Consider the following 24,105-nt stretch of genomic DNA (forward strand, 5'->3'; position numbering starts at 1 on the left):
TGTCAGTATGTCAGCCAATTAAACGGATAAATGAGTCCAGGCGTTTTGCTTTGCATTCGCACATTGACGTGACTCATCATCGTCAGACTCAGATGACTGCAGCAGATGTGGAAACCTCTATGCTGTCTGTGGAATAAAATAAAATAATAAATATCAATGGAAACGGATTACACTACACAAGCACTTTATTATGCTTGTTGTAAACTTGTGTTTGTTGTAAATTTGTGTATGTAAATCTGATGTTGGTAGAGTGTTTTCTTCTTGAAGATGAATGCATGTGTGGTATCTTAGCATTTTCATTTTTACATTTGCCGTCATATTTTTGGAATCAAAGCACCGTGTACCGGAACAGCATTACGGCGCTGAATCTTATACCGGAACTGCGTTCCGGCTCTGAATCTTATACCGGAACTAAGAGTGTGACAATATCTCAATACAGCGATATATCGCGATATTTTGCAACCGGATTGGTTATCGATATGCTCCCGCCAAGTATCGATACTTTTAGTTGACATATTGGTCATACAATGGAGTATGAATGCTGTAAACTGCTCAATGTTTGTTGAGCAATTCCTTGGGGCACTCATGAGTGGCGGTGCAGGTAAAGTGCGCACAAGTCGTCTAGAGAAGAAGAGACGAAGCTCCAAGTGGGTTGAAAAAAAATAAAAAAGCTCTGTGAGAATGGTGGAGGAAAAAGTGAGAAAATATTGCCACAAATCACACATGTGGACACACTTTTGATTTTACACTAACAAGAAAGGAAGTAAAGTGAACAAGGACTTTGCTGTATGCAAGAATTGTCTAAGAAAAATAAAGTTCACTGGCAGATGGTGACGTAGTGGACACCGGAGTTTGTGTGCTTCGCTTTCATCACTTGCGGTAAGAAAGTTTTGCTATGTAATTGACTTTTTAATTCACATGTATTATTTTGATGATATTTGGTGTTGAATGATATAAAATAAACCAGGACCCTAAACTGGATGAAAAGGAATATCGGACAAGCCGACATGAATTTACTGATTTATTTGATACTATTTGAGTACCACTTTCCATCTAGTTTACTACACAAACTGTTATTACTACCATTTTGATACAATAAGCTATAAAAATGGTTTGAATAGCTTCCAAGATATATAAGGTGATGTGCATGATAATTAATGTAGCCTACATATAAAAACTAAGTAATTATTGCATTTTCAATTTCTATAAATTCATATTTTTTTAAATTTACTCAATACTTCCAACACAACAACAAAAAAATCAGGATTTAAACTCAAAAGCTATTAAGTAGCTAATATTTTTTGTTTTATTTTGTTTTTAAGGTGAGGAAGAATGCGACTGACCGAGTGCGACATCTCAAATGCTGAAGCAGATTGAGGAAGTGCTCAAACCAATGCTTTTGGCTAAAAAGGTCATATATGAAGAAAAGACCCACTAATTTTATCATTGCCCCACTCCAAGCTCAACTGCTGACAGACACCTAAAGCTCTGTTAATTATTTTTTTAAAGATTTAAAACTTTAAAGAAATTAAGGGTGCCATTCATCATGATCTCTCCAAGAGATATCAGTGGTTGTGGTGTGTTTCATCTATATGTGCAGGTACACAATTTGCAGTAGATGTATATTTTACAGCAATGTTGCACAAAACAAGGTGTCACTGTTCAATAAATACTTAAACAGTATTTTTTTCTATTTTGAAATATCTTTTTTTTTTTTTCCGTTTTAACAGTTGTATCGTAAAATATCGTATCAAATTTCTGACCAGTATATCGATAATCGCTGTATCGTGATATCGTGAGATAATCGTTATCGTGTTGCCTGGTACACCAGACTCACTGCTATTCCAGCTATTGAGTCTGGCCACCATTAAGCGGATACAATTTTCAGGGCGGAGCAAGCCACAGCAAACAGACAGCGGAGTGGACCAATCAGGGGCAGACGTGACGTTAGTAAAACGACGAGGGACTTGTGCGCGGAAGTAAACATACGAGGAGAGCGGAGTTATTCAACATGGCTAGCGCGAGACAGACTGTTGTCAATGACTCGTGTCGATGTGTTTTTGGTAATTTAAAACTGATTTTACCATGGATTGGAACATATTCTCGGCTCTCCTGTTCACCATCTGTGTTGTGTGGAGACGACTTCCGACGCGCAAGAGTGACGTTGCTCGTTAAGAACACGTCACGCAAATAAACAAATCTGATTTGTCGATTGATTTTGTACCTGCTCGAGAGGACGTTAATGGGCTGGTTCTCAGACTTTTCTCTCAGTGTTTGAAAAATACAGGGAGAAGAGTCTGGCCGTGCCAGGCAAGTTATTGTGAGCCTTGTATCGCGAATCGTATCGTATCGTGAGGTGCCCTGAGGTTCCCACTCCTAAGTTCCGGCTCTGAATCTTATACCGGAATTGCGTTCCTGACTGTTCTGGCCCACTTTCATCCCTGGATATATCACCATTTTGATATTTTGTCACACCCCTAGTTGCCACCCTCCCACTTCAAATGGATTGGATGTCTATCAGTGATAAACTTATTCAAAGCAGAAGACTCGCCTTTTCCCCAGATTAGGGTAGCCTGGTTTAATGAAGTTTTTTTTTTTTTTTTTCTTCTGATTTTATCTGTTTCATTTGCTGTCTGAGTTTTATCGCGATGAACTGTTTTTGTTTCTTTTTTTTTTAATTTTTTTTTTTATAATGTCATTGTATAATAATTACCTGGCTTTTATTTATCTTGAGCCTTGCATATTTGTTGTAAAGCAGTTTGAGGACCTTTCAGGTTTTGTAAAGGGCAATAAAAATAAATTTGATTGATATCTCCATGTTGTGAGATCATCATTATCGTGAGCCTTGTATCGCAAATTGTATCATGAGGTACCCAGAGATTCCCACCCCGAATTGCTAATCGCTGCTTTGATAATATCGATTTCACAACAGCCCTAACGATATGAACGTTAAAGAGCACGTGACATTAAAAGAATAAATCCTGCTTTGTATTGCCAGCATCAAAGAGACAAACAAACAATGAGATAGTGGAGAAGTTGGGTAACCAAACATATTTTGTATTGTTGTTACGTGGTTTAATTTTCTGTCAAAGATTTTTCCAGTACGTTTTTCTTAACTTCAACTAGCTTTGATTAAAAGGTTTTTCTTATCAGGAAACTAAAGCATTTTAGTGCAATTGTGCAGCCCCATAGACGGAGGCGTTGAGGGCGGCCAACAAGACTTGTTTGTGTTTTGGTCCGATTTTCCCCAACACCTCCAACTAGCTCACTCCGTTTAAACACGTCGGGTCAATACAACGCCTACCGGCAGCAAACCGGACCGACGGAGGATTCGGCCGTGCTAATATGAACATAAAAAGTGATATTCGTGAGTGAAGGTGTCGAGCATGAAGGTGTATCCCGTACGTGATACCCGAGAGCGTCGTCGAATTTCCTGAAATCACAACCCACCCGAAAAATACATATTTCCTTACTAAATGGCACTCACCTGAGAGAATAAACGCAATAAATCCAACCACTAAAACACGCTGATGAAGCTTTCTGAGCCGTTTAAGCTCCATAGTGTTGTCAAAAAACGGGCAGTTTTTGATTTTTCTTTTTCCCCACCCTCATCAAAGAACGGCTTCTTCTTCTTCGCGTTGTAGTTTGACACGTAACATCGCTTGTCGCCTCCCTGTCGGCCCACCACTGTATTGCATCAAAGTCGATGATGGACACTGAAAGCAGCTTGGTACGACATCGAGAGAGAAAAAATTGAGGGGAGAAGCGGCAGTACAAGGTTGTCAAACTCATCTTTGTAGTGGACCACATCATAATTACGGACGCCATCGGTGGGTCAGTTTCTCTGTCAGCCTGTAATATACTTAATGTATAATGGCCTCCTATTTAGTGGTGGAACAAATATGAACAGGGACGGAGTGCAATGAGCATCAACGGTACCCATAAGCGGATTTGAAGGTGGGGCCAGGCCCCCCCCCGTGGGCGAAAAGTGTCATTGCATGTAATTGCCTTTCCTATTAAAAAAAAATGTAGTAAAGCAATAAAACTGCAACAAAAATAAATGAAATGAACAAAAAAATATATTTTTATAATGGGTCAAAATTATTTTTCGAACAGATCATGTGACTAGCAACCTCGACGGTCATTTGCAAGCAACTTTTTTGGGGATTAAATGATTTAGACACAAATGTCCTACCCATAATATGGCACAAAACAAAAAAAAAAGGATTGCTTCAATCAAATAAAACCTTTTAAATGAAAAATTAAGTGTTTAAATTAGGGCTGTCAAAATTATCGCGTTAACGGGCGGTAATTAAGTTTTTAATCACGTTAAAATATTTGACGCAATTAACACACATGCCCCGCTCAAACAGATTACAATGACAGCACAGTGCAATGCCAACTCGTTACTATTGTTTTTTGGAGTTTTGTCGCCCTCTGCTGGCGCTTGGGTGCGACTGATTTTATGGGCTTAAGCACCCATGAGCATTGTGTAATTATTGACATCAACAATGGCGGGCTACTAGTTTATTTTTTGATTGAAAATTTTACAAATTTTATTAAAACGAAAACATCAAGAGGGGTTTTAATATAACATTTCTATAACTTGTACTAACATTTATCTTTAAGGAACTACAAGTCTTTTTATCTATGGATCGCTTTAACAGAATGTTAATAATGTTAATGCCATCTTGTTGATTTATTGTTATAATAAACAAATACAGTACTTATGTACCGTATGTTGAATGTATATATCCATCTTGTGTCTTATCTTTCCATTCCAACAATAATTTACAGAAAAATACAGCATATTTTATAGATGGTTTGAATTGCTATTAATTACGATAAATTAATTTTTAAGCTGTAGTTAACTCGATTAAAAATTTTAATCATTTGACTGCCCTAGTTTAAATGCAAAATTTTCAATCTCAAATATTTTTTCGCATTCAAAAACTTTTTCCATGATTGAAATTGTTCTTTTTTTGATTTTTCTTTTTTAAAATATGTTTTTTGAAGCAATTTATTTTTTATTTTTTGACTGAATAATAAAGACAAAAATTACCTAGCCAAAATGTGGCCCAAACACAAATCAACATTACTTCTATAAAAAAAATCAAATCGGGTCTGAAGGGCTTAAATGGATGCCAAGAAATCCAGCATATGCAGTTTTTTTTTTTTTCGCCAACAAGCCTAGTATCAAAATTTTAGCGTTGATTTAACAAAGTAAAATGTTTTGTATGAACGTCTATGCCTGCTTATTTTAATGGAGAAAGTGACCAGATATTGAAGAGAAAAAATGTCCAAGAGTGTGAGAGGTGCACTCCAATATATGATCACATATTAATTATATTTATATTGGCTCTTAATGGCAACTGACAACACCTTTCGTCTGATTGGCCGTCTGAAAGTTATCAGATGCATAACCTCACCCATACACGTTTTAAAATGTAAACACATTTAAATATCTATGGCAGTGAATGTCTTAGCAGCAGATTCACTTTGCATGATAGGTTTTAGGGGGAAAACATCATCTGATTGCGTTCCACTTTGGAGGCTCTCCTGTTATACACAGTTGTGTACTTACCTGACGACCGTAGAAGTTGGGATTGAAATTTGAAGAATATAACCCACATCTCACTGGGTTCTTCACTGTATTACTGAATAATAAAGAAAACACACACACACACACAAATTGAGAAACAGTAGCTTTAGCTTTTAGATTGGACTCCGTGGAACAGTAATTCCATTAATTCCTTCATCTTGTTTGTTGAAGGCTAGAAAACAGGGATTCTCAAACATTTTGGGTCCAGAAACTCCCATGTTGCAATACCAAGTTCAAGAAAAAAAAGTCATCAGCTTCACATCCGTAGGCGGAGTTTGACTTTTGGGGCAGGGGGGCACAACTTGTTGATGAATCCAAAACGCAGTTTCAGCAATAAAATTAACTTCCAAGAATAATTATAATAGTAGGTTGAAAATAAGAGTTTTTGTTTCCCATCATTTTTGAGGGGAATTTTATAACAGGCTGCTTAGGAGAGCTATACTTTTCGCTAAGATCGTCATCCATTGAATTTGGTATGCCTGCCGGTGTTAACAGGTGTTCTGTCAAATTTTGCACCCCATCAGAAATTGAAACTTTGTTTTAAAAATGGCAGTGAATACAACGGTTACAAAGTTGACACTACAAACTCTCTTTAAATAAAGGAATACTGTATTTACTTATGTTTGACCATGGACGGACAAGAAGAACAGTTGTCCTCGGACACATTCTGCCATGTTAGCTGCACACAACAACTGCACACCGCCCTATCCCTGTTTACGTCTTCGCCGTGTAGTTGAGCATTAATTTACGCCATATTCGTGTGGAACATGTATGTTTAAGACGTTATCCAGTTTACAATACAATAAAAGAGGGCTTATTCACCGCCACAACAGCTTTGGGAGAAAAATATTAAAAGGGTGCAAAATTTGTTGTACAATTAGCGTCTTTAGTGGGGCAAATTAAAACTCCGCTCACCATTTTAGCGATGCTCTTTGGCTTTTCATGGTCCACATTTTCAATCCTTGGTTCTTGCTCAGTAGTTGTTGTCGCTTTTTAAAGCTTAGGTTTGAAAAAATTCATATATCCATCTTGCCTCTTCATTCATCTGGTGGTTTTGGCTAAGCAAAGCAAATGACCGTCCAAGGTTCTAGTTGTGTTACTTACTTGTGTTACTTAATAATAAGACAACTTACTAAAAGGGTTGTGTGACAGATCTTTAGTTACAGAACAGAAGAGAGGCATCATCAACATTAACTGTCCACTTGCGGGCAGCCGTCTCGAGTTCGCTGTGTATCTCTGACTTCCGTGTGCTGTGATGAGCAGACATTACTAATTGAACATGCAGCTACGATTTGCTCATATTATTACAATAGTCACATGATCTGTTTGAAAAATAAGTTTGACCCATTATAATTTTTCTTTTTGGTCATTTCATTCATTTTTGTTGTTTTATTGCTTTACAACTTGTATAGACAATATTTTACCGGAAAATTCTTAATTCTAAAATCATATATAGGAAAGTCAATTACATGTAATGACACTTTTCTGCCACCAGGGGGTCCTCCCCCCTGGCTCATCCGTAAAATCCGCTTATGTTCACATCCATCCTATATTTTTGAAAATTGTGAGGAAAAAGCTGTTTGACATACTGAGTTGCCTTGAGATACATGTGACCAAACTGGAGTTTATCCAGATATAAGATGCTGGTTTGACTTGAGAGCAAAAATTTATAGATGTGAGCACTGTGCATTGGCAGGAGCAGCACAATGTCAATGAAATTGAAGCATTGTCCAAACTGCATATTTTTTTATGACACTACATTATAGAGTGGTACTTATTTTAAACAAATATTGTGCATTTTTGAAAGGGAGACGATTTGAGATCAGTGTTTTGAATTAAACTCACACCTCGAGGCATCACTGAGACAAAATCTTATGACAAAGTTGTATTCTTCCACATAAAGTTGTAAAATGAAATTAAAAGAAACAAATGAAGTTGAACAACTTTTAATATTACAAATGTTACATTGGAAAATATGTGATATGTCATCATCAGATTTTAATTGCCTCAAAGTTAATGTAAGGAGTAATCTTTTGTCTTGTACAACTTGTTCAATGTTAAATAACTTGTTGCGAATGATTCATGCTCTCTGGACCCAGTTTGATAACTCCTGATGTGGAAGAAAAAATTCTACCAATATGGAAGATGAAGGATCTTGAGCGGGAGGGGGCATCCAAGTTGTTACCCGGTAAGGAAAAAGTGCTTCAAGACCACCCTTTTGTGATGGTTTAAAGCTAATCAGACAATTTCTTTAATTGAATTAATAGTCATATCTACAGTAGGAAGATGTCGTCCATAGACAAGATGGGACTTCCATCTGTCTGCACGTCTTTTTAAAAAAATTTTTTTTAGTAGTGTTCTTCAACGCGCCTCCATCATTGAATGTACCCAAATTGCCGCCGCCACTCCTTCCTACCTGCCTCTTCTTTCGTGATGGTTATGAGGAAGAAGAGGAGGAGGAAGAAGAGGATCACCAATGTTCACAGGTTCGAGAGCTTTTGCCTATCATGTATCCGGCAGCTGGTTGATGTCATTGAAGTCGGTACTGTTGAGAATGAGTCGTATTCGTTCCAGCTGCACCCGTCCACAATGACCCCCAAAACACAGAATGGAATTTCTGGAGAAACTGCAGTCAAAAATAATTGGATCCGTCTTCAAATTATTACCTGTAGTGTCTGCGAAAGCTTGACAAAGTCCTTCTGGACCTGCTCGCTGACGTCCAACTCAGTTTGCAAACGCAAAGCTTTGTCTTTTCCTTCAAACGCTTGACTCTCCAGCGCACTCTACATAATATTGATGTTAACTTAGAACAATCTATAAAACTATTTCTGCTGCTCTACCTGCTGTACAACGAGTGTGACCAAATATTGTAATGGTGATACAGTGGTTTGAAAAAGTATCTGAACCTTCAGGAATTTCTCACATTTCTGCATAAAATCACCATCCAATGTGATTTGATCTTTGTCAAAATCACACAGATGAAAAAACTGTCTGCTTTAACTAAAACCACCCAATCATAGGTTTTCATATTTTAATGGGGATAGTATGCAAACAATTACATAGGGGGAAAATAAGTAAGTAAACCACCACATTTAATATTTTGTGCCCCCCCTTTGGCAGATCTGAAAATGGCAGTTTGGAGAAGGCACCCTTCAAATCTCAGAGACCTGGATCAGTTGGCCAAAGAAGAATGGTCTAAAATTCCAGCAGAGCATTGTAAGAAACTCATTGATGGATACCGGAAGAGGTTGTTCGCAGTTATTTTGTCTAAATGTTGTGATACCAAGAAATAGGCTGAGGGTGCCAATACTTTTGTCCGGCCCATTTTTGGAGTTTTGTGTAAAATGATAATGATTTTTTTTCTTTCATTCTCTTTTGTGTTTCTTCATTGCAAGCAAAATAAATGAAGATATTAATCCCAAAGCATTTGTAATTGCAATCATTTTCTGGGAGAAATTGAGCATTATCTGACAGAATTGCAGGGGTGCCAATACTTTTGGCCAGCACTGTACAACAGAAGAACAATTGGCTAATTTGCATTGCAAAAGTCCGCTAGCTTAAATGCTATAAAATGCTTTGAAACAATTTAAAAACGGCTGTATATACCTCTTAACTAAATTATGCTTAAAAAATCATATTAGCTCAAACAACATTATGTTGGTCTTAACGGAGTTGCTGGATCCAGCCATTTTAGATGAGCCAAACCAAATCAATAAAACTAAATGCAAACACTTTCAAAACAAACTATCACAATGCCACTCCAATTACAGGAATCTTTGAAGCAGCAAAAAAAATTTTTGAAGTTTTTTTCCTCGTTGCCGCACTATAGGTTATAGTCTTTTTCTTCAAAGTATAATAATAACAGTTGATATAGTTAACTTATTGCTGAGGGGAAAAAAAAAAATCAAACATTGTATACTCACAATGTTACTCGTTACTTGAGTATTCTTTCCACCAAATACTTTTTACTTGTACTTGACATTTAATGGATGACTACTTTTACTTCAGTAATATTATTTTGAATACTTGAGTAAAATTTTTGGCTACTCTACGCACCTCTGGCAACACTTAAAAATGTTGGTACAGTGGTATGAAAAAGTATCTGAACCGTTTGGAATTTCTCACATTTCTGCATAAAATCACCATCCAATGTGATATGATCTTTGTCAAAATCACACAGATGAAAAAAACTGTCTGCTTTAACTAAAACCACCCAAACTCATATGTTTTCATATTTTAATAAGGATAGTATGCAAACAATGACAGAAGGGATAAAAATAAGTGAACCATCACATTTAATATTTTGTGCCCCCCTTTGGCAGCAATAACTTCAACCAGATGCTTCCTGTAGCTGCTGATCAGTCTGGCACATCCATCAGGACTAATCTTGGCCCATTCTTCTCAACAAAACTGCTGTAGTTCAGATTCCTGGGATTTGTTAGGGTTTAATGCCAACTGTGAGGGTCCGGGACCCTACTAAGGGTCCAGAGATACCGGATTACTCCTCTATCCTATCTTTAATCGTATTCGTTACTCATAAGAGAAGTATACTAATAATTGAATTAGGGCTGCAGCTATCGAATATTTTAGTAGTCGATTAATCGATGGACTAGTTAGTTCGAATAATCGAGTAATCGGATAAGGAACATGAAAAATTAAAATACCTGAGCTGAGCCTCAAACGGTATAAATTTATTTTAAAAAATGAGGATCTATGTAAAACAAAAGAACAATTGGCTAACTTACATAGAAAAAGTCCGCTAGCTTAAATGCTACAAAATGCTTTTTTTTTTTTTTTTTTTTTACAACACTCTAAACAAATGGTGCAGACACATATTCACAAAAAAAAAAAAAAAAACGGCTAAATATACCTATAAACTAAATTATGAATGCATTCAAAAACATTAGCTCAAACAAAAACTTAACTTACGTTGGTCTTAACAGTGAGCAGTTGGATTCAGCCATGTGAAAAGAGGCAGACCAGAGGGCAGTGTATCCACCCTAATCAATAAAACTAAATGCAAACACTTTCAAAATAAACCATTACAACGCCACTTTAATTAAACGAATACTCGAGGCAACAAAATTTAATTTGAATATTTTTTTTCTAATCGAATACTCAAGTTAATCGATTAATCATTGCAGCACTAAATTGAATGCTAATCTAAATAAAGAAGAGTCACAGACCTTAACAAAGCAATCGACAGTTACAGATATCTGGCTGATAGTTCTCTAGTCTGAGCAATTACAGAAAAGCAGAAGTATCAGTCAAGTTCTACAGCCAGGCACAATCCTTATATACTCCATTCGTAAGAAAATTAGCACATGTACATAAGGCCTGTATTTGTTTGTTATAACAATAAATCAACAAAATGGTATTAACATTAACATTCTGTGAAAGCGATCCATGGATAGAAAGACTTGTAGTTCTTAAAAGATAAATGTTAGTACAAGTTATAGAAATGTTATATTAAAACCCCTTTTAATGTTTTCATTTTGATAAAATTTGTAAAATTTTCAATCAAAAAATAAACTTGTAGCTTGCCATTGTTGATGTTAATAATTACAGAATGCTCATGGTGCTGAAACCCATAAAATCAGTCGCACCCAAGCGCCAGCAGAGGGTGACAAAACACCAAAAAACAAGTAAGAAGTCGACATGACACTGTGCTGTCATTTTAATCTGTTTGAGCGGGGCATGTGCGTTAATTGAGTCAAATATTTTACCGTGATTAATTAAAAAAAATTAATTACCGCCCGTTAACGCGGTAATTTTGACAGCCCTAGTATTTTGTTCTTCTGAAACCATCAGAGACGTAATATAATTTAGATTCTTCTCGAGAAACTCGATTGCATTTCCTCAAACCCTCCGGTTTTCTTTCTGTAAAGCAAAATATTAGTGCAGTTTTAATTGGGTAAATTAGGTTATAATTCATTAGTTTGACTTTTCAAAATTTTTTTGAGCACTACTGCATTAGCAGTTTAAAAAAACTGCATTGGTTGATTGGTTAAATGTTTTCCAATAAAACAAGATGCTGCTGCCTTTTATCAAACTATCAGGAGCGGAAAAAAAGGACTTTGGCAGATGACGGTTTTTCTAAAATTGGTAATCAAACAGAAAATTATGATCGGTGCACTCCCTACGTTAGGGCTTCTCATGAAATATCACCTCTCAGGACCACGCGCAACTCCGTTCGCACCGGCGTGCTAGAGATATCAGGCGGATTCTTGACCTCGCAGGTGTATGTGCCATTGTCACTGAACTGCACCGGGTTTATCCGAATGGAAACGTCCTTCTTGTTAATGTCGCCAATGAACTGCACCCGGTCCTTATACTCGGATGACACGACCACTTTTCTATCATAAAAATAAAGGATCTGCATTTAGAGAAGGGAAGGATAACTTAGGAGTGATTTCATGTTACAAGGCCTGACATGCATCTCCTGGTACTTTTCTTTGGCGTTGTCTGACACGACATAGGAGCACTCACCATGTAGGGCGCCTTGAAGAACTGGTTGTCGGGCTGATTGGACTGGAAGTACCAGGTGGCGGTGGTGTAGCTACTGACCACCTCGTTGGATTTGAAAGTGCAGCGCAGCACGCACGCTGCCCCGTTCTCAACTATCACCTCGGGCTCGGTGAAGATATTGATGGCCAACGCCGGCACCGGGGCTGAAGGACGTAGTTGTTTGATTATTTAGCAATACTTCAAACGTCAAGGGTTAACCACACATTTACATAGAATGTCTGATTGGGTCTATCCCAATTCATCATTTCGCAACATCAAATAGGGAAGTGAATGTTCGCGAGTAATTCTGTCTGTGGCAATTACACCAGTCAAACAGTGCAAGGTACAGTGGGGCAAATAAGTATTTATTCAACCACCAATTGTGCAAGTTCTCCTACTTGAAAAGATTAGAGAGGCCTGTAATTGTCAACATGGGTAAACCTCAACCATGAAAGACAGAATGTGGAAAAAAAAAAAAAACAGAAAATCACATTGTTTGATTTTTAAAGAATTTATTTGCAAATTAGAGTGGAAAATAAATATTTGGTCATCTACAAACAAGCAAGATTTCTGGCTGTCAAAGAGGTCTAACTTCTTGTAACGAAGTCTAACGAGGCTACACTCGTTACCTGTATTAATGGCATCTGTTTTAACTCATCGGTATAAAAGACAGCTGTCCACAACCTCAGTCAGTCACACTCCAAACTCCACTATGGCCAAGACCAAAGAGCTGTCGAAGGACACCAGAGACAAAATTGTAGACCTGCACCAGGCGTGGAAGACTGAATCTGCAATAGGTAAAACGCTTGGTGTAAAGAAATCAACTGTGGGAGCAATTATTACAAAATGGAAGACATACAAGACCACTGATTATTTCCTTCAATCTGGGGCTCCATGCAAGATCTCACCCCGTGGCGTCAAAATGATAACAAGAACGGTGAGCAAAAATCCCAGAACCACACGGGGGGACCTAGTGAATGACCTACAGAGAGCTGGGACCACAGTAAGAAAGGCTACTATCAGTAACACAATGCGCCACCAGGGACTCAAATCCTGCAATGCCAGACATCTCTCCCTAGTGAAGCCAGTACACGCCCAGGCCTGTCTGTGGTTCGCTAGAGAGCATTTGGATGATCCAAAAGAGGACAGGGAGAATGTGTTATGATCAGATGAAACCAAAATAGAACTATTTGGTAGAGACACAGGTTCTTGTGTTTGGAGGAGAAAGAATACTGAATTGCATCCGAAGAACACCATACCCACTGTGAAGCATGAGGGTGGAAACATCATGCTTTGCTGCTGTTTTTCTGCAAGGGGACCAGGACGACTGATCTGTGTAACAGAATGAATAGGGGCCATGTATCGAGAGATTTTGAGTGAAAATCTCCTTCCATCAGCAAGGGCATTGAAGATGAGACGTGGCTGGGACTTTCAGCATGACAATGATCCCAAACACACAGCCAGGGCAACAAAGGAGTGGCTTCGTAAGAAGCATTTCAAGGTCTTGGAGTGGTATAGCCAGTCTCCAGATCTCAATCCCATGGAAAATCTGTGGAGGGAGTTGAAAGTCTGTGTTGCCCAACGACAGCCCCAAAACATCACTGCTCTAGAGGAGATCTGCATGGAGGAATGGGCAAAAATACCAGCAACAGTGTGTGAAAAGCTTGTGAAGAGTTACAGAAAATGTTTGGCCTCCGTTATTGCCAACAAACGGTACATAACAAAGTATTGAGACATTTGGTATTGACCAAATACTTATTTTCCACCATGATTTGCAAATAAATTCTTTAAAAATGAAACAACATGATTATCTGGTTTTTTTCCTCCCACATTGTCTCTCGTGGTTGAGGTTTACCCATGTTGACGATTCTAGGCCTCTCTAATATTTTCAAGTAGGAGAACTTGCACAATTAGTGGTTGACTAAATACTTATTTGCCCCACTGTAGCTTTAAATGACGAAACAGTTTTAAAACTTTCACATGTCGAAATTAGACATTAGGGAAATTATGGAATAACGGGAGCAATTTTAACAACTTTCACGGTTGATTCACAACGATTTGTAATCGAATCGTAAGGTGCCCAAAGATTCCCAACTCTAGTCGTTTGCAAGTGTTGTTGCGAGTTAGCTCTCTAACCGGACCCTGGTCCTCTTGGTCGAATGCAGTGTTTTTAACCTTGCTGAATGTACCCAACGACTTTCACAGGTGCAATCACCAAACTCTTCGGAATTTCATAATAAAGCATTTTTTTTACTTATTAAAAACCTAGCAAGCTAACATCTATGCTCAGTTCATATCGCAGATCTTAATGCACGAATCCGATTTTTTTGTGTTTTTCCGACTCGAGTGAGGCATTAACTTGACGGTCTGAATGTGACAAGTCGCATAGAAGTCGATCATTTCAAATCCGATATGGGTCACTTTCGTATGTGGTTTAAATCCGATCTGGGACACATTTTTCCAGAATGCAGCAGCGGTCTGAACTGTTAAATCTCCCAAATCGGAATTCCGGCAGCAATTACGTCAGCAGAGAGCGAGAGAGACAGGGTGCTACGGTAGTGGTGAAGCTGTGCATTATTGTGGGCACACCAAAAAAACAGATACGACAGAAAATCAGAATTGTGCATTAAGACCTGTGGTATGAACCTAGCCTAAGTGAATTCCTGTTCAAATTTCTTCCATATTTCAAGTTTACCACAAATAATTTTGCCTTTTGCTGTAGATTTTGACGTTGGTAAATGAAATTAAACTCATTTCATTTCACACTTCTCCTTTTTGTTTTCATGTCTATATTCTCATTTTATTGTCACATCCTTGCATCACATACTATTTTTATTCCGTGAAATTACGTTTTGTATTATTATCTATGCAGTTAAGGCTGTCTGTAGTTGTGTTATAATTCCTCATTTCAAGTGCCAGTCAACCTTCCACTGAGCAAACCGATTTTCTCCTCCCATTAGTTAGAGGGCTAGCAGTTGAATGAAATTGAATAAAGTCTGTAAATTAAGGAAAAAACAGTCCAAAACCTGGTCTAAAAATGCCACTTTGCCTAGATTTAGTCAGCGTGCAAAATAGCGCTCTGCCTTTTGTTGGGAAGAAAAAGGGAATTGCATTTAACCTTTAGTTAACCTTTAGTCTTTAGTTATTCATTATAATCATTTATGCATGCACTCAATTATCCTAGTTAGTAGTTTTATTAAATTGGAACCCATGTATTCACTGTGTTGTCTGTGTTGGTATATGACTTTTTGGTTCCACTGCCTTTACGTGCCTTTAAGTTGCCTTCTTCTGCAACTGTGTCCGGGGGAAAGAGTCAAAGGTCACATTCCACAGTAAAGAGGGGGTGGTGGGCTGGCCACTCATTACCTCCCGTGGGGGAAATTTACGAGAAACAGAAGTTAAACTGCTTAGGGGAAGATAACATTGTCATAAAACATTGAGACCACACACCACAATCTGTTTCATGAATATGTATCCATGTTGCTATAAAAGAGGATGTGCCAGGAGAATAAACAAGTTTGGTTTGTAACGCATCACCTAAGTGCCTTACTCTCCTTCTTCCATGCGCATGTAAAAGGTAGATACTCCAGTCGATGTATGGCCTGATGATTTAATCCCCAATGGGCGGGAGGCGAGATTTTTCCTGACACCTTTCTTAACCTCCAGCGAACCCCTGAGGCTGACTCACCGAACCCCAGTTCAGAACCACTGGTCTAATGTGAAAGTACTCGAAGTGCTCTTAATTGGTATTTTTATACATTTTGCTCCCAAAATGTTTCCTTTGAGAGTGAATTCAGTCAAAATGTTTTTAGTGAATGCACACATTTGGCTCACATTTAAACTGTTTTTATAGTAAACAGTATTTATAGGCATTGAGATGGGGGGAGGGGGGACTCAGAGACCTAATATAATTTAGTAATTCTCTTCTCGAGAAAATCAATTGCATTTCCTCAAACCCTCTGATTTCCTTTTTGTAAAGCAAAATATTAGTGCAGTTTAAATTGGGTAAATTAGGTTACAATTCATGAGTTTGACTTTTCAATTATTTTTTAGAGCACTACTACATTAGCAGTTTAAAGAAACAGTATTGGTTGATTGGTTAAATGTTTTCCAATAAAACAAGATTACTAGGAATTTTAAGGGTGCATGCTGCCTTTTATCAAAATATCGGGAAAGAAAGGACTTTGGCAGATTAGGTTTCTTCTAAAACTGGTGATCAGACAGAAAATTATGATCGGTGCACCCCTACGTTAGGGCTTCTCATGAAATATCACCTCTCAGGACCACGCGCAACTCCGTTCGGGCCGACGTGCTAGAGATATCAGGCGGATTCTTGACCTCGCAGGTGTATGTGCCATTGTCACCGAACTGCACTGGGTTTATCTGAATGGAAACGTCCTTCTTGTTAATGTCGCCGATGAACTGCACCCGGTCCTCAAACTCGGATGACACGACCACTTTTCCGTCAAAAAAATAAAAGATCTGCATTTAGAGAAGGGAAGGATAACTTAGGAGTGATTTCATGTTACAAGGCCTGACATGCATCTCCTGGTACTTTTCTGTGGCGTTGTCTGACACGACATAGGAGAACTCACCGTGTAGGGCGCCTTGAAGAACTGGTTGTGGGGCTGATTGGACTGGAAGCTCCAATCGGCGGTGATGTAGCTACTGACCACCTCGTTGGATTTGAAAGTGCAGCGCAGCACGCACGCTGTCCCGTTCTTAACTATCACCTCGGGCTTAGTGAAGATGTCGATGGCCAACGCCGAGGCTGAAGGACGTAGTTGTTTGATGGATTATTTAGCAATACTTCAGACGTCAAGCGTTAACCACACATTTACGTAGAAAGTCTGTTTGGGATGGACAGACAGTTAAGCTTTGATCTTGCCAGAGGCGCTGGTAAGTCGAGACTTCAAAGCGCCACATGCGGCAACATTGTTTAACTTGTTAAACAGTTGCTGTGGCAACTCATTGTGTGTAAGTTTGCAGCTTGTGTGGACTCACTCAATGAAGCATTTAATAAAGACAAGCATTTTTCAACTTTTTAAAAATGGACTGGACATTTTTTCTTGTTTAAAAATAATTTGGTGGGACAGTAACATGTTCAAAACTTATAATTATTACATTTGAAGTGCTTAAAAACTTTTTTAAACTAAGTTTTTTTTTTATTATACTTTGAAAAGTGAAAAAAAAACGTCATCTATCTCTTTCCAATGATAAATCTGAATAAATACATTGAAAAACAAAATTTACTTGGCGGTTTTTCACTGATCACGATGGGTTCTGGTTCCCATTAATCAGTCACTGTACATCGCGATACTTTGTAGCCCAAAATGTTATCGATATATCGATTCTCGGTGTGAGCATATAATTTTAAATAGGTGATTAGGCATCTGTGTGGGCAACTGTGGCCTTTTTGTTAAGCGGAATTGTGCAGCCCCATAGATTAAGGGTGTAACGGTACATGTAATAGTATTGAACCGTTTCGGTTCGGGGTGCTCGTTTCGGAACAGACGCGTACCGAACGAGTTTCTGACGTAATATAACACTTACTTTTCGATAGAGGCGTGCGAAATTTCCGATTCTTAGATTATTCACGATTCGGCCGTGGAAGATTCAACAACGATTCACAAATATCCAAATTCCGATTATTGAATTATACCAGGTAAAGCAGAAGTAAAACACAGTCAGCGCGGTCTTTGGGACGCAATGAGGAACGGACCGAGAGTAAATATGTTCAACTCATGCCGCTAGATAAAAAAACAATCATACCTGACTGCGGCTGACAGCCGCTACAAACAACGCTCAGTTGCTAGTTGCTAGAAACATACGGCTACAGTAGATATAATGTATATGTAGAACTAGATGCAAAATGACAGACAACGTTGGTGTTAGAACATGTATTATTGAACAGAGATGCAAAATGACAGACTTTCCGGCGTAAGTAAACAGCCGCCATCTTAAAGCAGTAGACCTCTCTAGAAGGCTCTGTTGTAGCGAACCTAATTAACTTTTTATCTAAAATACTCCCAAATCGGTAGAATCTTGTCTTGAATCTATCTTTAAATGATGAAATAGTGTTAAAACTTTGACAAAAGTAGACAGAAGGGAAACTATGGAATAATGAGAGCAATTTCAACAACTGTAACAGTTGATTCGCAACATTAAATTAATTGATACAGATACAGAATGGGGACTGGAGTTTTTTTATTTACTGTTATTTTTGTATATTTGTTTACTGTTATATGTTAACTTGATACTGAAATAGTAGTTTGGTTTAGCCTGAGAGGATTTTTGAACAATTTTGGAACTAATGTACAAAACATTTAAAAATAAATAAATAAAATAAAATTTAAAAAAATAAAAAAAGAGGGGGGTGCATCAATAATCGTTTTATAATCAAATTGGAGCCTCTGAATCGTAATCGTAATCGAATCGTTAGGTGGCCAAAGATTCCCAGCTCTACTTTTTGAGGCTGTGAGTCGATTGGGTCACAGTTTCTTTGTGTAGATTATATTTACTCCATCTTCTCTACTATAATGCGGACCAACACGGGGAACATTTTTTTTTTTTTTTGCCGTTCTAGAATAAAGTGTACTTGCACATCCACTCAGTGGGTGGCAGTGGCGCTCTCATTTTCAAAGTGCGCACAGTATTTTTGAAGTAAGCAAGAGCACACGGAAGAGACTCATGAAGAGCTGGAGAGCTGTGCGCAGTTTTCGAAAGCCGTTTTCCGGCCGGTGTAGGTTGACTCACGCAGCGACCCACTGTCTTCTCCGGTTCTCACGTGACCGCCCAAGAAGTGCCATTTTCGGCTTGGGATCGTCACGACGACCGCCCTCACCTACGGTTCTCCCTCGGCCGCCGAGAATGCGCTTTTTTCGGGCCGTTTGCCTTTTGGCTTTGACATTTAATACAGTGGTAGACGAGGAAAGACCACTGTTTACTGTGTCTAAAAATGATTATAGCGGACAGCCGGAAGCCAAATCAAGTAAGACACCACTTAAAGACATTAGACCCCAATCTCATTGATAAGCCGCTTGGTTGTTTTTCAGCAAAAACGTGCCGAATTTTGCCAACAATCGTCCCGCTTTGTCAGAGTTATATCAGTAAACCAGTGAGTACTGTTAGCATGCTCGGTGCAATATAACCCCACATCATTACAAACTGGAGGTGACACTGGGAGCAGCGAAAATAAAAACTGTTCTTCTGTCCAATGACACTTTTTTTTTCTTCTTCTTCTATTCAGTTTTGTTTTTTCGGTCAAATTTTTTGTCATATTGTCCTCACGAGTTAATGTTTCTAATCAATTTGAATTTGTTATTATTTACTGATTTTATTTTTCAGTATCAAATGGTCAAAAATGTACTTTGAGTGTATTTTTACAGTTTGGATGTGACTTTTTTTTTTTTTTTAATTCAGGCAAATTGATGCGTGTTGTTTTTTCTGTTACAAACAAAACAATGTTAATAAAGTTATACTATATAAGTTGATCTGTTATTTTCCCTAATAGAAAAAAAAGATACAATGTGAGGCAGAGGCGTACTTATAATAGTAATATTATGGACAAATGATACTATTTACAGTGACGGCAGAGTTTGGGGGGGCGCGAAACATTTACGTCTTCTTAGGGGGGGCGTAACAGAAAATAATTGAGAAGCACTGAACTAGACCAATTGATTACTTAATCTACTTATTTAATTAATCAAATAATTCACATTCAGTCAAGCATACTTTAACATGAAGTGACTTGTCAACATTTTAACGTACAAGCTGAAATATACTCATGCTTTGCTAACTAGATTCAAATTCTAACAGAAAATGCTTACAAAGGGCAGCCTCTCAGGCCAGTCTAACACCTAAATTGAAACATATCAGCCTACAGCTGTCCAACTTCTAAACTCCTAGCTGTCTCATTTTTACACTCACAAAAGCTTATTCTAGTAGCCTGATCATTCATTACTTGGAATTGGAAAGCAAACTGCAACTCACCAGCAGCGTCTGTGCTCTGTTGTTTGGGTGCTTACAGACACACCTGATTCCCCTTACCTATATAACATTGCTCACAGACACACCTGGCTTCCATCCCCCATAGTGGATCATTAGAGGCCAACTCTTAGGTGGCTCCATCTGGTGGCACCAGGGGTGACTACGCAACTGTTCTAAATAAAATGAGAGTCAGTAGTAAAGACAGGAAAGGAAAATTTGTGGAAAATAGAGAAAAATAGAGAAAGTGAAAAGATTTGCTTTTGCTGGATCTGTGGATCTTTATTCGCCGCGACAGAGGGTTCGGTCGTGCTAATATGAACATAAAAAGTGATATTCGTGAGCGAAGGTGTCGAGCATGAAGGTCCCGTACGTGATACCCGAGACAACGTCGTCGAATTTCCTAAAATCACAACCCACCCGTAAAATACACATTTCCTAACTAAGTGGCACTCACCTGAGAGAACAAACGCAATAAATCCAACCATGAAAACACGCCGACGAAGGTTACTGTGCTGTTTAAACTCCATAGTGTTGTCAAAAACGGGGAGTTTTTTCTTCTTCTTCTACTTCTTCTTTTTTGTTTATTGGCAGTTTGCCCCTCGGTTCATCCCCATCTCTCCCTCTCCCATTCCCCACTCCCCATCCCCTCTCCCTCTCCCACCAGACTCCTCTCCCATCCCCCACCCCCCATCCCCTCTCCCACCAGACGCCTCTCCTGGATTTTTCTTTTTCCCCACCCTCTTCAAAGAACGGCCTCGTATTCGCGTTGTACTTTGACACGCAACATCGCTTGTCGCCTCCTTGTCGGCCAATTACTGTATTCCACCAATGTCGATGATGGACACTGAAAGCATAAGCGGAGTTTAAGGGGGGGGTCAGGCCCCCCTGGTGGCCGAAAAGTGTCAGTGCATGTAATTGAGTTTCCTATACAGTGGTACCTCTACATACGATCGCTTCGACACACGAACTTTTCGACATCCGACGTAAAATTTGACTCGCCATTTGTTTCTACATCCGACGACATGCTCGAAATACGACGACAATGGCAGCACCGCAGACGAATGCACGGAGGATTTTCTTGTGTGACAAATCAACACAGGTTTCAGAAAAGGTTGGTACAGGTGGTGAAACAAGGAAAAAGTTGATGCTTACCTTCGAAATGAAGATGCAAATGACAGAAAAATATGAGCGTGGGGTGGGCATCCGTGAAATGGCTCAACAATACATCTCCACGGTCCTCCTCCGACCATCGTTCGCCAGTCTTTATAAATTAAGCTGACAATTCTTATTGTCTCCAAAGAAATCGCCAGCTTCGCCACGTTTTCATCATTTCTTTCACAACTTATTCAACACAAAACGCCTGCTGTCTGCCGCAATTGATGGTGTTTTCAAGAGAACATTCAAAGTGAAAGTGAAACTCAAGCTCATCGGTCCGTCTCTGGCACGTGAGCCCCGCGGTGCGTTCAGGTACACAAAAAAACGTCCGCCTTATTAGAACCCGATTCGTTACACTATTACTGGAATTATTATTATTCTTTTTATTACATTATTCCAATTTTGATTTATAATTTATTTGTTTTGCTACGTGTAATTGCCATTTGTAATAGCACCAGCAGTATTTTTTAAGGATTTAGTGCAGGTTTTTGGGCTGTGGAACGAATTAATGGAATTATAATGTATTCCTATGGGAAAATCCTGCTCGACATACGACCATTTCGACTTACAAACAAGGTCCTGGAACGGATTAACTTCGTATGTAGAGGTACCACTGTATATATAAAAGTTGTAAAGCAATAAAACAAACAACAAAAATGAATGAAATGAACAAAAATATATATAATTTTACCCATAATTTATAATGGGTCGAAATGATTTTTCGAACAAATCATGTGACGAGCACCTTAGACGGTCATTTGCTTTGCATATTATTTTCAACAACAACAACAAAATTAGGGGAGGGCAATTTTATTTTTCAAATGATTTTTTCTTTGTTTGAAAATATTTTTTTTGATTGAAGCAACTTGTGACAAATGTCACACAAAAAGGATTGCTAAAATCATAGATTTTTTTTAAAATGAAAAATTAAGTGTTCAAATGCAAATATTTGAGTCTCAAATATATTTCGTATTCAAAATTTTTTTTCTATGATTAAAATGTTTGCTTTTTGATTGCACTGATTTTTCTTTTGAAAATATATATTTTTTTGTTTGAAGCGACTTATTTTTTGATTGAATAATAAAGACAAATGTCCTAGCAAAAATGTGGCCCAAACGCAAAACATTACTTCAATCAAAAAAGTTGCTTCAACCCAAAAAAATTGACTTCAATCAAAAAAAAAAAAAAAAAAAAAAAAAAAATCCAAAGAAAAATAGCATTCAATTTCAAACGCATTTTTTTGAGTTTCAAATTTATTTTTGCATTCAAACACATTTTTTTGATTGAAGTGATTTTTTTAAAATTGAAAATATATGTTTTGATAGAGATTTTTTTCGGGGGGATCGAATAATGAAGACACAAATCTACCTCCATATGGCTCCGCCCAGGAGATACAATTTTTGACTGGGGTAACTACATTGGCACGACACGGCGGGCGTACCATATTCAATGGATGACGATCTTGGCAAAAACTATAGCTGTCCTAAGCAGCCTGATTTAGAAATCCCCTCAAGAATGATGGGAAACAAAAAAAAAAAAAAAAACGCTCATTTTAACTTATTACTATAAATATTCTTGTAAGTTAATTTTATTGCTGACACTGCGTTTTGGGGTCATCAACATGTTGCCTGCCCCAAAAGTCAAACTCTGCCTATGACTGAAAGCAGCTTGGTACTACATGGAGAGAAAAAATAATAGAGGGGAGAAGTGGCAGTACAAGGTTGTCAAAGCCATCTTTGTAGTGGACCACATCATAATTACGGACTCTTTCAAAGGGTCAGTTTCTCTGTCAACCTATAATATATTAAATGTATAATGGCCTCCTATTCAGTGGCGGAATAAAAATGTACAGGGACCGAGTGCAATGAGCATCAATGGTACCCCCGTCGAGTGGACCGTCAATAAGCGGATTATATGGGGGGGGGGGCAAGGGGGGCAGACAGTCATTTGCTTTACATATCATTAAAAAAAAATAGGGAAGGGCAATTTTATTTTTCAAACGATTTTTTTCTTTGAATTTTTTTGTTTGTTTTTTGATTGAAGTAACTTTTTTGGGGATTAAATGATTTAGACACAAATTTCCTACTCATAACATGGCCCGAACACAAAAAGGATTGCTTCAATCAAAGAAAACTTTTTCAATGAGAAATTAAGTGTTCAAATGCAAATTTTCAATCTCAAATATTTTTTCGCATTCAAAAACTTTTTCCATGATTGAATTTTTTTTTTTTTTTGATTGAAGTGATTTTTCTTTTTGAAAATATTTTTTTTGAAGCCACTTATTTTTTGATTGAATAATAAAGACAAATATGTCCTAGCCAAAATGTGGCCCAAACACAAATCAACATTAATTCAATCAAAAAAAGAAACAAACAAAAAAATCAAAGAAAAACATGAATTTTTTTAGTTTTACATTTATTTTTGTATTCAAACATTTTTTTTGATTGAAGCGACTACTTTTTGGTTGAAAATATATATTTTGAAGCAGCTTTTTTTGATTGAATAATAAAGACACAAATGTACCTCCATATGGCTCCGCCCAGGGGATACAATTTTTTACTGTGGTAACAACATTGGCACGACACTGGCAGGCGTACCATATTCAATGGATGACGATCTTGGCGAAAAGTAGTGCCTAAGCAGCCCGATTTAGAATTCCCCTCTAGAATGATGGGAAACAAACAAAAAAAAAAAACCTGCTCATTTTCAACTTATTATTATAAATATTCATGTAAGTTAATTTTATTGCTGACACTGCGTTTCGGGGTCATCAACATGTTGTGCCCCCCTGCCCCAAAAGTCAAACTCCGCCTATGGGACCGTCCATCAACGGTGTATGTGCTAGTGGACAA

At 38.0% G+C, this 24,105-nt stretch overlaps 2 protein-coding genes across 4 annotated transcripts in view; both read right to left on the bottom strand.

Annotated features, from left to right (window-relative positions):
- LOC130906354 (myelin protein zero-like protein 1) overlaps positions 1 to 3,632 on the bottom strand; it is a 34,296-nt gene extending 30,664 nt beyond the window's left edge. For both annotated transcript variants that reach the window (XM_057820610.1, XM_057820609.1), the window contains exon 1: positions 3,488 to 3,632. In XM_057820610.1, the coding sequence (XP_057676593.1) occupies positions 3,488 to 3,560 (73 nt within the window). In that variant the 5' untranslated portion in view covers positions 3,561 to 3,632. The remainder of the gene's footprint in view (positions 1 to 3,487) is intronic.
- A 3,729-nt stretch (positions 3,633 to 7,361) lies between these two features.
- Positions 7,362 to 20,716, bottom strand: LOC130906353 (myelin protein zero-like protein 1). Of its 2 annotated transcripts, none has more exons than XM_057820606.1 (5): positions 20,553 to 20,716; positions 16,705 to 16,880; positions 16,384 to 16,591; positions 12,092 to 12,273; positions 7,362 to 11,978 (listed from the first exon to the last, which is right to left on the bottom strand). In XM_057820606.1, the coding sequence occupies exons 1-5, from the start codon at positions 20,623 to 20,625 to the stop codon at positions 11,757 to 11,759; spliced, it is 861 nt and encodes a 286-aa protein (XP_057676589.1). In that variant the 5' UTR covers positions 20,626 to 20,716; the 3' UTR covers positions 7,362 to 11,756. The 2 variants fall into 2 exon arrangements, with proteins under 2 accessions (XP_057676589.1, XP_057676590.1); XM_057820607.1 differs by having other exon boundaries at positions 11,795 to 11,958.
- Positions 20,717 to 24,105: the final 3,389 nt, after the last annotated feature.

This window comes from Corythoichthys intestinalis, chromosome 18 (genome assembly GCF_030265065.1).
Source record: "Corythoichthys intestinalis isolate RoL2023-P3 chromosome 18, ASM3026506v1, whole genome shotgun sequence".
NCBI classification, from domain to species: Eukaryota; Metazoa; Chordata; class Actinopteri; order Syngnathiformes; family Syngnathidae; genus Corythoichthys; species Corythoichthys intestinalis.

Excerpts from the sequence above, each read along its gene's own strand:
- LOC130906353 (XM_057820606.1), bottom strand. The coding sequence starts at position 20,625 with ATGGAGTTTAAACAGCACAGTAACCTTCGTCGGCGTGTTTTCATGGTT. Across the intron at positions 12,274-16,383 it reads GTTGCGCGTGGTCCTGAGAG|CCCCGGTGCCGGCGTTGGCC; the intron begins GTGATATTTCAT and ends TACGTCCTTCAG. Across the intron at positions 11,979-12,091 it reads TCTTCAAGGCGCCCTACATG|ATCCTTTATTTTTATGATAG; the intron begins GTGAGTGCTCCT and ends CTCTAAATGCAG.